Here is a 12913-nt window from a genome sequence, read left to right on the forward strand (position 1 = left end):
CCCCGGAATCGGGGTTCGGGTCCCGGGTTCGAATCCCGGCCCCGGCCCTTTCCCCTCCAGCGCGACCCCATGATCCATCTCCCAAAAAAAGGGGAATTATTCCCTAGATTCCAACCCCCCGCCTTAATCCACCAGTTCCCATTTCACCCTCCAGTACTGGGTCACCGGGACAAAGGGTTCTGCCCCCTCCTTCCCCCCCCTCCTCCAAAAAAAAGAGTGCCTACATCAGGAAAACGACACAGAGCACGCCCCGCTAACACCCGACCGCAGGGGGAAACGCCTCCCCCCGCAGAATTCCTCCCCAGGCCTGCCAGGATGAGTCTTTTTTGAGTTTCTCTCCCAGGAGTGTGGGATCGTCACGCCCCAAACCAGGGCAAAGCTGCAGGGCCAGCAGAGAGCTTTTCGTGGGGACAGTTACCCCTGCCACAGCTGGCCCTGTCTATACTTGTCCTTCCCCTGGCTCTCAGGCAGCCATAAAGTATAAATTGGGATTTTTTTTATTATTTTTTTTCAACACCGGCTGGGTTGATTCAGGTTTTAAACAGCCAGTGGGAAAAGCAACACCCTTCCCCGTCCCCACTGAAAAAACAGGAGCAGAAATCATAGAATCATAGAATTGCCCAGGTCGGAAGGGACCTCCAAAGGCCATCTAGTCCGACCCCCCCGCAGTCAGCAGGGACACCCCCAACTAGACCAGGTTGCCCAGGGCCTCGTCGAGCCTCTCCTTGAATATCTCCAGGGAAGGGGCCTCAACCACCTCCCTGGGCAACCTGTTCCAGTGCTCCACCACCCTCCCAGTGAAGAACCCTCTCCTCATCTCCAGTCTAAATCTGTTCCCCTCCAGCTTGAAGCCATTGCCCCTCGTCCTGTCACTACAGGCCTTTCTAAACAGGTTCTCCCCAGCCTTCCTGTAGGCTCCCTTCAGGTACTGGAAGGCTGCTATTAGGTCTCCCCGGAGCCTCCTCTTCTCCAGGCTGAACAACCCCAGAAAGCTGGAATGGTTCAAAAAAAAAAAAACAGTGGAAAATTTTTCTTACAAGTCTATATTTCTTCCAAAAATAAATATACGAGCTCCACGCTCGAGACCAGGAGCCAGCCTGTGCTCCACGGGAGCAGAACCAGTACAAAGGGTGGGTGACAGTCCCCGCTCAGCGGGGCTGGGTCCTGGTGCTTTCCAGAGCCCCCTGTGATGCCCGGACGAACGGCATGTCCTGCCTGTACTTCATGGCAGTGGGTGGTTGGCGCCTGAGGAGATGGTCCCCGCTGTCTTTTGGGTCAGGGTCATCGTAGACGGTGGAGATGAGGATGGGAGAGTCTCGCCGGGGCTTCTTCACCCTGCTGAAAGTTGGCAGTTTCTCCCCGTGGTACCTAGAGGGACACAGGAAAGGTTTGGTCAAGCATTGTGCAAGCAGTGGGACATCCCAGCTTGGTTCCTTCATGAGGAAAAGTGGATGGGTGCAGAGATGGGGAAGGTTTGGTCAAACATCGTGGAAGCAGTGGGACATCCCAGCTCGTTTCCTTCATGGGGAAAAGTGGATGGGTGCAGAACAAGAAGCATTCTTGTCCTATTCCCGGCTGTGAGAAGAGCCAGCCCTCTCACAGGTGGGCTCCACACACCTCACAGGTGCTGTGTTTCCTCACAGGGAAACACAGCACCACACAAAGCCCCCAGAAACACCCCCCCAGAGAAGGTAGGGGTGAGGTCCACAGCCACAGCTTGGCTCACTTGAGCTTTCCCCACCAGAATACCAGGGCAGAGCTGACCCTCAACCCTCAAGCACAGCTCTCCCTCTGTGTTTGTTCACTGCATGAACCTGCAAATGGTCCCAGTCCCACTCTTTAACGCCACAAGCTCCTCCAAAGAGCACCAGACCATCAGGAAAAGCAGTGTTTCTGGCTCTGGAGTGCTGTGACAGGCCCTGTCACTGGCTGTGCCCAAAGAAAGGCAGATCCCTGGGACAGACTTCCAGTTCTAGTTCACAACCTGCTCCTTTTGTGGCCAGTTAGCTGCTGAGTCAGCACAGAGAGCCTGGGCAGAGGCCCTGAGCGCAGGTTGGAAGGGCAGGGTTGGGTACTTACCCCAGCCCCCTCTTGCATCTGGGGTTCTGACCCTCGTTGTCCAAAGCTTCGGCCATTCCAGAGTTGCTGCTGCCCAGCCCCAGCCCCTCCATCCAGCCCTGCCTCTCCAGCACCTTCCTGCCAAAGCCCTGGGAGAGGGGACAAAAAAAGGTCACAGAGTTGCTGGACAAAGCCCATCCTCATCTTCCCAGAACCCTCTGCCTCCTCCCCACATCCAAGATCTCTCTTCCCCCCAACCCACAGCTCCTGAGCATCCCCACCACAGCCTTCCCAGTCCTGTCCCATCCCCTCCTGAGCATGGAGCTCACCTTGGTGTATCTCTCAAAGGTGCCAATCTGTTGCCCTGAAACAGATCCATCCTCCAATCCGTCCCGGAGTCGCTGTTCCAGCCACATCTGGACTGAGTCCCGAGCATCCTTATCACCTCCATCTAAGGAGAAAGCAGCAAGAGTCAGAGCAGCACAGGAAAGCTGCTCACTGCCATCATTTCCCCCAAAGCACCAAGCAACAAGGAGGCAGAACCTGTTTTCTTTTTGGCAACTCTCTCTGCCAGACAAGAAAAACGTCGTTTAAAGCACACTGACGTCTCGGGTGCTTTCAAAGGATGAGAGAGCCAAAGAGTTCCCCATCTGCAGAAATTCTGCAGGGTCAGAATTTCCCAACCTCCCCAGTTTCCTGGAGGGGGTTTCAGCTCAGATACCTCTGTCATAGTAGATGCTCATGTCCACGTCCCAGTCGTCCGCAGTCTGCTCATCAAAGTCTGCCAAGAGAAGGAAAGCACCGGTTTTGGTGATGGTTGTGGAAGTTTGACACAGAAGAGCTGTTTGCAGGTGGCCCAGCTCTCTGTTTTCTCTAATAAAACGGGAAGGAAACTGTATTAAAGACTCTGCAAACCACACAACAGGCTGCCAGCAGGACCACTGGGGTCTCTGGCGACTGGATTGAACCACTGCAGGTTTTGTGATCAAGGGAAGGTTTAAGAAGTGATGGCAAGATGCCTGTATCTGTGGTTGATCTGGAACACTCGTACAGGGTTCTACCTGATTTACCTGCAGGGCTGGGCCCCCCAGCTCGTGGTGGTTAATTTTGTGGCTCAGGGATACAAACATCAACGTTACCTCCATTCTTCTCCTGCCAGTACTGAGCGTCCGTGTAGAAGACGAGGCCAGAGCCACCTTTCTCCCACTTCAGCTCAATCTCCTCTTCAAAGAGCCGCTCCTCCACACGGTCCTGCTTGGTCACGTCCTCGTGCAGAGCCTCGTGGCGCTCCCACTCCTCACAGGTATCATCGTCCTGCAAAGGAAGGGGTGACACCAAGCAGGCAGGGCCTCCTCCCAATTTCCCTGACCCTCACGTCCCATCCCATCCCAACACCCTCCCTCCGAAACAGCTTTGTCGACAGGGCTCGTCTCAACCTGCTTTTTTTCAGGCACCAACACGACCGGCACCGATGACCTCATTCCCCTGACTAACGCCATCTCCAGAGTCAGCAGACAGAAGTGGTGAAAAAAAAATAATAAATAAAATAATAAATACCACATCACACCCACTTCACGGCATGCTTTCAGCAGCAGCGTACCGCATCTGCAACGCAAAGATGCCCATTTAAGGAGCAGGTGTGTTGTACCTAAAGTCAGCACCAGCAACAAATTAATTCCACTCCAGTTGATCCCTAAAGAGATTGTGGCGGTTCCAGTGAAGCAGTTGGCTGGCACAGACACACAGCAGACTGACAGCTTTACTGCTGCCTGCCCAGTTCTGGGCAGCACCCTCCAAGGAAGACATTAACCAACTAAGGAACAGCCAAAAAGATCCAGGAAACAGCCTGTGAGAAACAGCTAGAGGAGTCTGTTTAGTCTGGAGAAGAAAAGACTGAATAAAAAGTTTGTCAAGGAGGGAACAAAGCCTTCTCTGTGTCCGCTGTTGCTAGGAGAGCCTAATGGGCTAAAATTGCAGCAAAGATTTGGCATCTAAGTTCATTCTGGTGGAGCAAAGAACGGGAATGGCTTGCCTGGGGATTGTGCTGCCTCTGTAATGACAGAGGATGGTGAGAACAGGCTAGACAGGCGTCTGTCAGGTGGAGGGAACGAGATAGTCTCCAGAGATCCTGTCCAGCCCAGTTTTCTAGAAGTCTTTGTCATGAAAGGCATTTTTCTCTGAATGACTAACTTCAATCGCTGGAGCATTCAAGGTCAACCATTCGTAGAGATCTGCCTGTCATCTCCAGCATACAAACTGCTCCTTAATCTCTGGTCGCCTCATTTCCAAGCAACAGCAGAGCTGGGCCAATCTGCTGTGCAGCAGGGCAGAGATCTGCTCCCAGAGCACCACTCTCTGCCTGTGCTCGTCCCTCTGGACCAAATCCTTTGGCTTTGACCCCAACCAAACCCTTAGGGCTCGAGCCCCTACAACCAGCTTGATTTGGACCAGCAGTTTTGGAGGCATTAATGCCCACACTCTTCATGCGCCAAGAGGCTCAGTGCACAAAGCCATTAACGAGCATATTTTAACACCAATTTTACGCAAGCAATTAATGCAATACAATTAAAAGATTAAAAATAAGCTCTAAGTGAATTATATCGGCTCTCCCAGCTTCACAACTACAATAGCTAAGCTTGGATGGTGCTAGAAAAATCTACTTACATCATCCGAATGTGACTCCTCTGCCTCCTTCTCCTGCCCCTCCTCATCTTCCTCAGCGCTGGCTGGGTGAGTCACCTGAGATGTTGCCACAGGCCCCTCTTCCTCTGTGATCTCATCCCCCGTAGCAGTGTAAACTCTTTCTTCTTCTATAACTGTCTCAGTGTCCTGGTATTCAAAAGGTACATTCCCATACCTACGGGATGAGCCTGTCTTTGGAAAATCCAGCTGCAATTTCTTGATAATCCGGGGAGGCAGCCTGCAGGCCCGGATCAGCTCCAAAAAAACTTTCAGGGGGGTGCCCACGTTCCCGTAAGGCATGAAGGAAGGGGGGTTGAACTCGGGCAGCCGCTTCAGGTCTGATTCCGTGACGGATTCGCCTGCGGCCGTCTTGTCCTCGCTGCAGGGAAGCGTCTCCGTGCCTGGAGGAGAGAAGGAATAGTTTTGTAGGGGAACACACGCTCAAAGAGAGAGGGGTAAATTAGGGCCCTCCCAGACAGGAGGGGGACGACCAGGCCCCAAACCCACTCTTATAGAACCATAGTATGGTTTGCGTTGGAAGGGACCTTTAAAGGCCATCTAGTCCAACCACCTCTGCAATAAGTTTGGGTTGGAAGGGGCCTTCAAAGGCCATCTAGTCCAACCACCTCTGCAATAAGCACAAACATTTTCAACTAGACCTGGTTACTCAAAGTCCCCTCCAACCCGACCCTGAATGTTTCCAGGGATGGGCCAGCCACAGCTTCTCTGGGCAACCTGGGCCAGGCTCTCCCCACCCTCACAGCAAAGAGTTTCTTCCCCAGATCTCAGCTCCATCTCCCCTCTTTCAGTTTAAAACTGTTCCCCCTCATCCTATGGCTCCCCTCCCTGATCCAGAGTCCCTCCCCACCTTTCCTGGAGCCCCTTGAGGGACTGGAAGGGGCTCTAAGGTCTCCCCGGAGCCTTCTCTTCTCCAGGCTGAACCCCCCCAACTCTCTCAGCCCCCCACCCCAGCAGAGGGGCTCCAGCCCTCCCAGCATCTCGGTGGCCTCCTCTGGCCCCGCTCCGACAGGGCCCTGTCCTTCTGATATTGGTGGCCTCTCAGCTGAAGGAAACCACTAAAAAGGGATCTCATCACAGCGGAATAGAGGGGTATGGATTTAAGGCACTAAGTAAATCCCGTGAGGGGTTTTAACCACCCGGTGCCCTCAGGCTTCCTGCTGGGACCCGCAGGACTGGGATCCGGTGCCCAAAGCGTCCTCCGAACCCTTCCAGGCCTGTCAGGGGAGGCCGGGCCTGGACCCCCCGGTGCCCGCTCGTACCTGTCCCGCGGCTGAGGCGAACTCTGCGGATGAAGCAGCGGCCGGGCAGCGAGGCGCCGCCGGGCCCGACCCAGCGTTTGCCCGAGTACATACGGACGAAGCGGCGGGCGCGGCCGGGCTTCACGGCCACCAGGCAGGAACAAGTACGAGGCGCCGCGGCCTCCTCCTCCCCGCCGCCCACCGGCGGGCGCTCGGGGCGGTGGCGGTAGTGGAAGCAGAGGAAGCCGCCGGCTTCTAGGAACTGGCTGAAGTAGGCGCGGAGCTGTGCGGAGCGCAGGGCGGCCGGGATACCGCTCACCAGGCAGTAACGAGCGGCGGCGGCGGCGCCGCCATTATCGGCGCTACAGCTGGGCGCCGCCATCTTGCCTCAGCGGGGCAGCGCGGGCGCGCCGTGATGACGTCAGCTGCCGACGCGGGGAGTGGGCGCCGCCTGGTGGCGGGCGGGAGCCCGGGAGGGGATGGAGGTGGCCAGGCCCCGGGGGGGTCACAGGCCGTAGGGATGGCCAGGCCCTGATGGAGGTGACAGGCCCTGGGGGTGGCCAGGCCCAATGGAGGTCACAGGTCTTGGGAATGGCCAGGCTCCAATGGAGGTGACAGGCCCTGGAGGTGGCCAGGCCACAGTGGAGGTGACAGGCCCTGGGGGTGGCCGGGCCTTGATGGAGGTCACAGGCCTTGGGAGTGGCCAGGTCCCAATGGAGGTGACAGGCCACAATGGAGGTGACAGGCCCTGGGGGTGGCCAGTCCCCAGTAGAGGTGACAGGTCTTAGGAGTGGCCAGGCCCCAGTAGAGGTGACAGGCCTTGGGAGTGGCCAGGTCCCAGTGGAGGTGACAAGCCCTGGAGGTGGCCAGGCCCAATGGAGCTCACAAGCCTTGGGGACAGCCAGGTCACAGGCCCTGGGGCAGTCTCAGGGCACTGGGGGTGTCCAGGGACCCCCTCTCCGTGCTGTTCAGTGCTGCCCTGTGTGAGGGGTCCTGGCCTTGCCCTCGTGGTAAGGTCCCAGTGCTGTGTGTCCCACCCTGGAGGGGTGGCCCTGAGGTGACAAACCAGTCACAGCAGTGACCACAGCCAGTGCCACAGGGTGCCATGGTGGCCAGGGGAGCCCACAGTGTCCCCAGGGGCTGGTGGGAGTTGGGGCAGGTTGGAGACGAGGGGGTAACTCCGGCAGCGGGGCTGTTTGGCACCCCGTGTGCTGTGACTCAGGTGTGCGTCACCGCGCTGCGCGGCTCGGGGCTGCCCGTGGGGCCTGTGGAAATCATCCCGTGACTCAAGGCGCTCCCTCCCCGTGGAAAACGGCTGTCACGGGGCTGAGATCACCCCAGAAAGCCGCCTCTCACCGTTCGGTGGCTCCGGTGAGAGGCGGAAGGATAGACTGACGAAGCAGTCCTTGCTCCCCGCCGTGCTGCTGGCTAAAATTCATAGAATCATAGAGTCATAGAATTGCCCAGGCCGGAAGGGCCCTCCAAAGGTCATCTAGTCCGCCCCCCCCGCAGTCAGCAGGGACCCCCCCAACTAGACCAGGTTGCCCAGGGCCTCGTCGAGCCTCTCCTTGAATATCTCCAGGGAAGGGGCCTCAACCCCCTCCCTGGGCAACCTGTTCCAGTGCTCCACCACCCTCACGGTGAAGAACCCTCTCCTCATCTCCAGTCTAAATCTGTTCCCCTCCAGCTTGAAGCCATTGCCCCTCGTCCTGTCCCTGCAGGCCTTTCTAAACAGGCTCTCCCCAGCCTTCCTGTAGCTCCCCTCAGGTACTGGAAGGCTGCTATTAGGTCTCCCCGGAGCCTCCTCTTCTCCAGGCTGAACAACCCCAGCTCCCTCAGCCTGTCCTCGGAGCAGAGGTGCTCCATCCCCCTGATCATCCTCATGGCCCTCCTCTGGACCCTCTCCAGAGGCGTTTCCCTGGGTAGGAGGGTGAGGGGGCACGGGGAGGCTTCGTGCAGCTTTACCCCACACCTCGGCTGGGTCGGGCACGGCAAACGGGACGCTGTCGGTGCCTGTCGGTGGCTCCTCCGTGCGTGTCCAGGTGAATCAGAGCACCCACCCCTGACACTGCCCCGGGGCGAGGCTCAGCGCCCGGAGAAAGGCACCAGGAGGGGCTGTGATCCCGCTGCCTCTGGAAATTTCACTGAATTTCACTGAATTTTTAGAGTTGGAAGGGACCATAGAGATCATCTAGTCCAACTCCCCTGCTGAAGCAGGATTGCCTAGAGCTTGTCAGAGCATGTTACTCAGGAGCATCCAGGCGGGTCTTGAAAATCTCCAAGGAAGGGGACTCCACAACCTCCCTGGGCAGCCTGTTCCAGGGCTCCGTCACCCTCACCATGAAGAAGTTTCTCCTCATATTTGAGTGGAACCTTTTTGAGTTTTCTATCCAGCAGCAGCAAATTTCTATCTGCTGGATAGAACCTTCCCCCCCCAGGGGGGTAGTTTTGTGCCGTGGGGCTGTTCATCAGACACCTCCGACATCCCAATGCTCCCTCCCCGTGGTGAGGCAGGCAGATTTTTATGGAAAGCCCCTTTTCCTTTGAGCATCCTTCCCATCCCGGGCATGCAGCCGGTTTTTCTAACCCCCCTCCCCAAGTTACCACCACCTCCAAAAAGCCACCACCACATTCCAAAATGTAAACCAGTTTATTAAAAAAATAATTTACTGCATCTTATATACAAACCACAAGAACATTGGCTTAGAAAATACTGACATTTAACTTGTTGCAGAAGCTGTGGGCAGGAGGGGCCAGCTTTCCAGGCTGTCACTCGAAGGGGGGGGACACGTTTGGTTCTACCACTTAAACGCCTTGTTTCCACAGCGTTCACAGCTCGAGGGTTTTAATTATCGTAGCACAAACGAGGTGAGCCCCCCAGCCCAAGGTGATGGGCGAGAGGTTTAGGGGCTCTGCCCTGTGAGCAGTTCTGTTGGTGTATTTCATGGCATTACGGAGAAAAGACACAATCTGAGGAAAGGTAGGGGGGGGTGAATCTGCACACTCCCTGTAAAATTTCATACTCTGTTTTTTTCCCCTCTTGGTGCCTGAAGAAGATCCTTCATCAATATTTCTAGAGATTTCAAGCACAATAGAACAAGAGCAAGACTTCACCTGGAGCTAATTCCATAATGTTGGCATCGGGAAAGCGATCCCGCTGAAGACAGGCTACTCGCCGTGCCCAAAACACCGCGGAATCGAGCTGTTAGCTGAGGACAAACCTCATCTCTTGGAGTTAACAGCAAAATGCACGTTGATTTAAATGGGACCAAGGATTCATTGAGTAAAAACCAGGACCGGGCTCTAACCTGACCTGCTCTGGGGTCTGGTTGCAGGTGGCTGAGCCGCTCTGGCTGTGAACAGGGAAAGAAAATCCCTCAGATTTTCCCCAGAACAGGGAAAGAAAAACCCACATATGGGCTCCCTGAAATGGAGACCGGCACAGGAGGAGCAGGAGCTGCTGTAAACATCTGCTGAACCAGAGCCCTTTCTCCTGGCTGAATTGTGCAGTTCCCCGCCGAGTCCAGAGCGTCTGTCTGGCTAAATCCCTGCTCCCAGATTTGCTCTGCTGCCCCGGCAAAGCGTGAGGAGCACCCAGGGGGCTGGTGGCCCAGCGTGGCTGCTCAGCAGGCCACACGTGCCACTGGAGCCAGCTGCCTGCTGGTTATCTCCTCCAGCATTTCCGCGATGAGCTCCATGATGTCTGCGTCGCCGATGATGGGTCGGAAGAAGAGATCCGTGACGAGGGAAGGAGGGATCGATTTTAAGGTGGAGGAGATGAGCAAAATGTGGGCAAAGCGGCCCTGGTCCACGGGGTGCAAGGGTTGAAGGACCTCCTCAAGAGCTCTCTGGGCTTCCCGCTGGAGGCTCTTGATGTACAGGAAGGCCCTCAGCCCGGGGATGTCTGCCGAAGGAGAGGAGGAAAAGGCGGTGATGAGAGAGGCTGGAAAACAGCCCCAGGTTTCTCCCCTTCCCATCCTTCCCCATTTCTCAGAAGGGATCTCTGAGGCCACGCTGATGAGATACACGCAGCACTACTGAGATGTAGCTATTCCAGGGCTGCCGTTTGAGAGAGGAATAATAGTTAACTGGGCAAACAAATCCTTTACAAAGCAAATCCCGGGATTCTTTATTGTCTGCAGGGCAGGCAAAGGTCTCTGGCTTTTACCACTACGATTTAACATCAACGAGATACACGCAGCACTACCGAGACATAGCTATTCCAGGGCTGCCGTTTGAGAGAGGAATAATAGTTAACTGGGCAAACAAATCCTTTACAAAGCAAATCCCGGGATTCTTTATTGTCTGCAGGGCAGGCAAAGGTCTCTGGCTTTTACCACTACGATTTAACATCCCTCCTCCCTGCTTCCTGGGGCATTTAGTAACCCTCAGCATTAAGGATAAGGTGATCAGCCTGCCCTGCTCTCATACCTGCCTGTGCTCTGAATGTCTCTGAGCTAAGAGGCACGTGTTCAGGTGCTGCACTCACCAGGATTGAAGAGAATGGCTCCCCTCAAGTAGGCGTATTCATTGGGGCTCAGATCCAGGCTCCAAAAGGTGTTCAGGCAGCACTGCAGCCGCTGCACAGCAGCCAGCGTGGGCTGCGTCCTCTCAGGCTCCAGCCCATTGCTTTGGCCATCGAGGAGGATCTTCTTGAGCATGCTGGGGGCTGGGGTCTCCATCACCTCGAAGGTCACCATTTCCTGGGCCAGCCCCAGGAGGAAGAGGGGAACCCAGCAGCTGTCCAGCAGCAGGAGTTGATCCTCTCGAGGCAGCAGGTAGAAGGAATGGAGGCTTTTCACAAAGTTGATGGTTTTTACCAGCACGTCGGAGGCCGCCCGGCAGGTGAGCTGGGGTGTGCGGAGGCAGACGGTGCGGCGCTGGTGGCAGAGGCAGCGCTGCTGGGCTGGGCTGCGGCCACCCCGGCTGTGGTTGAGGTTCTGGCTGAGGAGGGTGTAGAGGATGGCGGTCTGTTTGTCTTCCCTGTGGCACTGGCACCTCTCACAGTCCATGTCCATGCCACTGGTGGTCATAACTGAGCCGGGTTGCCGGATCCACGGCAAAACTCAGCTCCTGCTACAGTTGAGAGATGTAAAAAACCCTCCCAAAGCCTCCGGCGCAAGCTGGATTCTCCTTGTCCTCTCAGCTCTGCCAGCCCACAGCTGCTCAAACCAGCTCTTATAAAGCTGGGCCACCAGTGAAACACCCCTCCACAGCCTTGACCGCTCTGTGATTAAGCGGTCCTCATTATAAAAGAAAAAAAAAAAACACCAAAGCAGGCGTCCTGGGACTGATTGGCTGGGGCCAAAGAGTTCTCCGCGTGGCGTCAACGGCCGTTTTCTCAATGAAGCGCCGGTGGCGCGGGGAGGGGGGACAGCGGGTTGGGCAGCCTTATCAGGATTACCCAAACAGTATAAACAAAGTCATTAACCCGGCCTGTACCATGGCACCAAGGCCCCCGCGCTGTCATCGGGCAGGTGTCACTGCCAGAGGGTTCACACACACACACACACACACAGAGAGGGCACTCGTCTGCGCCCTGCGTTCAGCGGCCTTGGAAAAAGCAACCTGGAAGTCATTTTATCAGCGGCTGTTTGCCTAACCTTGCTGACAGGAGACTGGTGTTGTTACGGTCAGGGAAGGGAACGATGGACTGTAGTAGGCAAACCCAGGCAGGGCCCATGGGTTCACGTCTCTCTGAGGAAATGCAGGTCAGGGGAAGGGCAAATTCCCTGATTTTTCACTTTGAATAATAAAGGTGTACTCGGCACTGGTGAGGCCTCACCTTGAATACTGTGTCCAGTTTTGGGCTCCCTACCATAAAAAAGACATCGAGGGGCTGGAGCAGGTCCAGAGAAGGGCGACAAAGATGGTGAGGGGTCTGGAGAATAAGTCTTATGAGGAGAGGCTGAGGGAGCTGGGGATGTTCAGCCTGGAGAAGAGGAGGCTGAGGGGAGACCTTATTGCTCTCTCCAACTCCCTGAAAGGAGGGTGTAGAGAGGTGGGGGTCGGTCTCTTCTCTCAAGTCCCAGGCGACAGGACGAGAGGAAATGGCCTCAAGTTGCGCCAGGGGAGGTTCAGGCTGGATATTAGGAAAAATTTTTTCCCCGAAAGGGTTATCAGGCATTTGAATGGGCTGCCCCATGGAGGCACCATCCCTGGAGGGGTTCAAAAGAGGGGTTGATGTAGTGCTGGGAGGTATGGTTTAGTGATGATGCTCCTTGTTTGTTGTGTGGGTGTCTATTTTTGTCAGTCAGGTTGACGGTTGGACAAGATGATCTTTAAGGTCCCTTCCAACCTAGAAGATTCTGTGATTCTGTGAATTGGCTGGGTGGCCGCACTCAAATTGTTGAACTTAACAGCTCGACGTCCAAGTGGTGACCAGTGGCGTTCCTCAGGGGTGGGTACTGGGACTGGTGCTGTTTAACACCTTTGTTGGTGACATGGAGAGTGGGACTGAGTGCACCCTCAGCAAGTCTGCTGAGAAATTCTTTGGTGTGAGGGTGGTGAGAGCCTGGCCCAGGTTGCCCAGAGAAGCTGTGGCTGCCCCATCCCTGGAGGGGTTCAAGGCCAGGTTGGAGGGGGCTTGGAGCAACCTGGTCTGGTGGGAGGTGTCCCTGGGGGTGGCACTGGATCCTCGGCCCGCCATGGGGACCCGCGCCCGGACGGCCCGTCGCTATGGCAACCGGGCCCCGCGCCTCGCGTCCCGCCTCGCACCGGCGGATTGACAGCGGCCGCGACCAATCGCAACGCTCATCCGCGCCGCTCTTTTCGCGGATTGGTCGGTAAAGGGGAAGCGGGGCCTACAGAGCTTGCACAGTGGAAACATTCTAGGAATTACCTGGTGGTTTTATCCGTTGACCAGCAGGAATCGAGAAGCTTCTCGTCGCTGATCTCCGGGGGGGCGGGGGGGG

At 56.2% G+C, this 12913-nt stretch overlaps 2 protein-coding genes across 2 annotated transcripts; both read right to left on the reverse strand.

Annotated features, from left to right (window-relative positions):
* Positions 1-1009: 1009 nt before the first annotated feature.
* On the reverse strand, positions 1010-6397 carry GPATCH3 (G-patch domain containing 3). The gene is made up of 7 exons (XM_014948596.1): positions 6021-6397; positions 4723-5141; positions 3198-3372; positions 2780-2839; positions 2388-2509; positions 2080-2207; positions 1010-1368 (listed from the first exon to the last, which is right to left on the reverse strand). Exons 1-7 carry the CDS (start codon positions 6379-6381, stop codon positions 1149-1151), a joined length of 1485 nt encoding a protein of 494 aa, XP_014804082.1. The 5' UTR covers positions 6382-6397; the 3' UTR covers positions 1010-1148.
* Positions 6398-8674: 2277 nt separating this feature from the next.
* On the reverse strand, positions 8675-11800 carry NR0B2 (nuclear receptor subfamily 0 group B member 2). Its single transcript, XM_014948665.1, has 2 exons — positions 10489-11800; positions 8675-9903 (listed from the first exon to the last, which is right to left on the reverse strand). The coding sequence occupies exons 1-2, from the start codon at positions 11030-11032 to the stop codon at positions 9623-9625; spliced, it is 825 nt and encodes a 274-aa protein (XP_014804151.1). The 5' UTR covers positions 11033-11800; the 3' UTR covers positions 8675-9622.
* Between the last annotated feature and the right edge of the window lie 1113 nt (positions 11801-12913).

This window comes from Calidris pugnax, unplaced genomic scaffold (assembly GCF_001431845.1).
Source record: "Calidris pugnax isolate Ruff unplaced genomic scaffold, ASM143184v1 scaffold162, whole genome shotgun sequence".
Taxonomy (NCBI): Eukaryota; Metazoa; Chordata; class Aves; order Charadriiformes; family Scolopacidae; genus Calidris; species Calidris pugnax.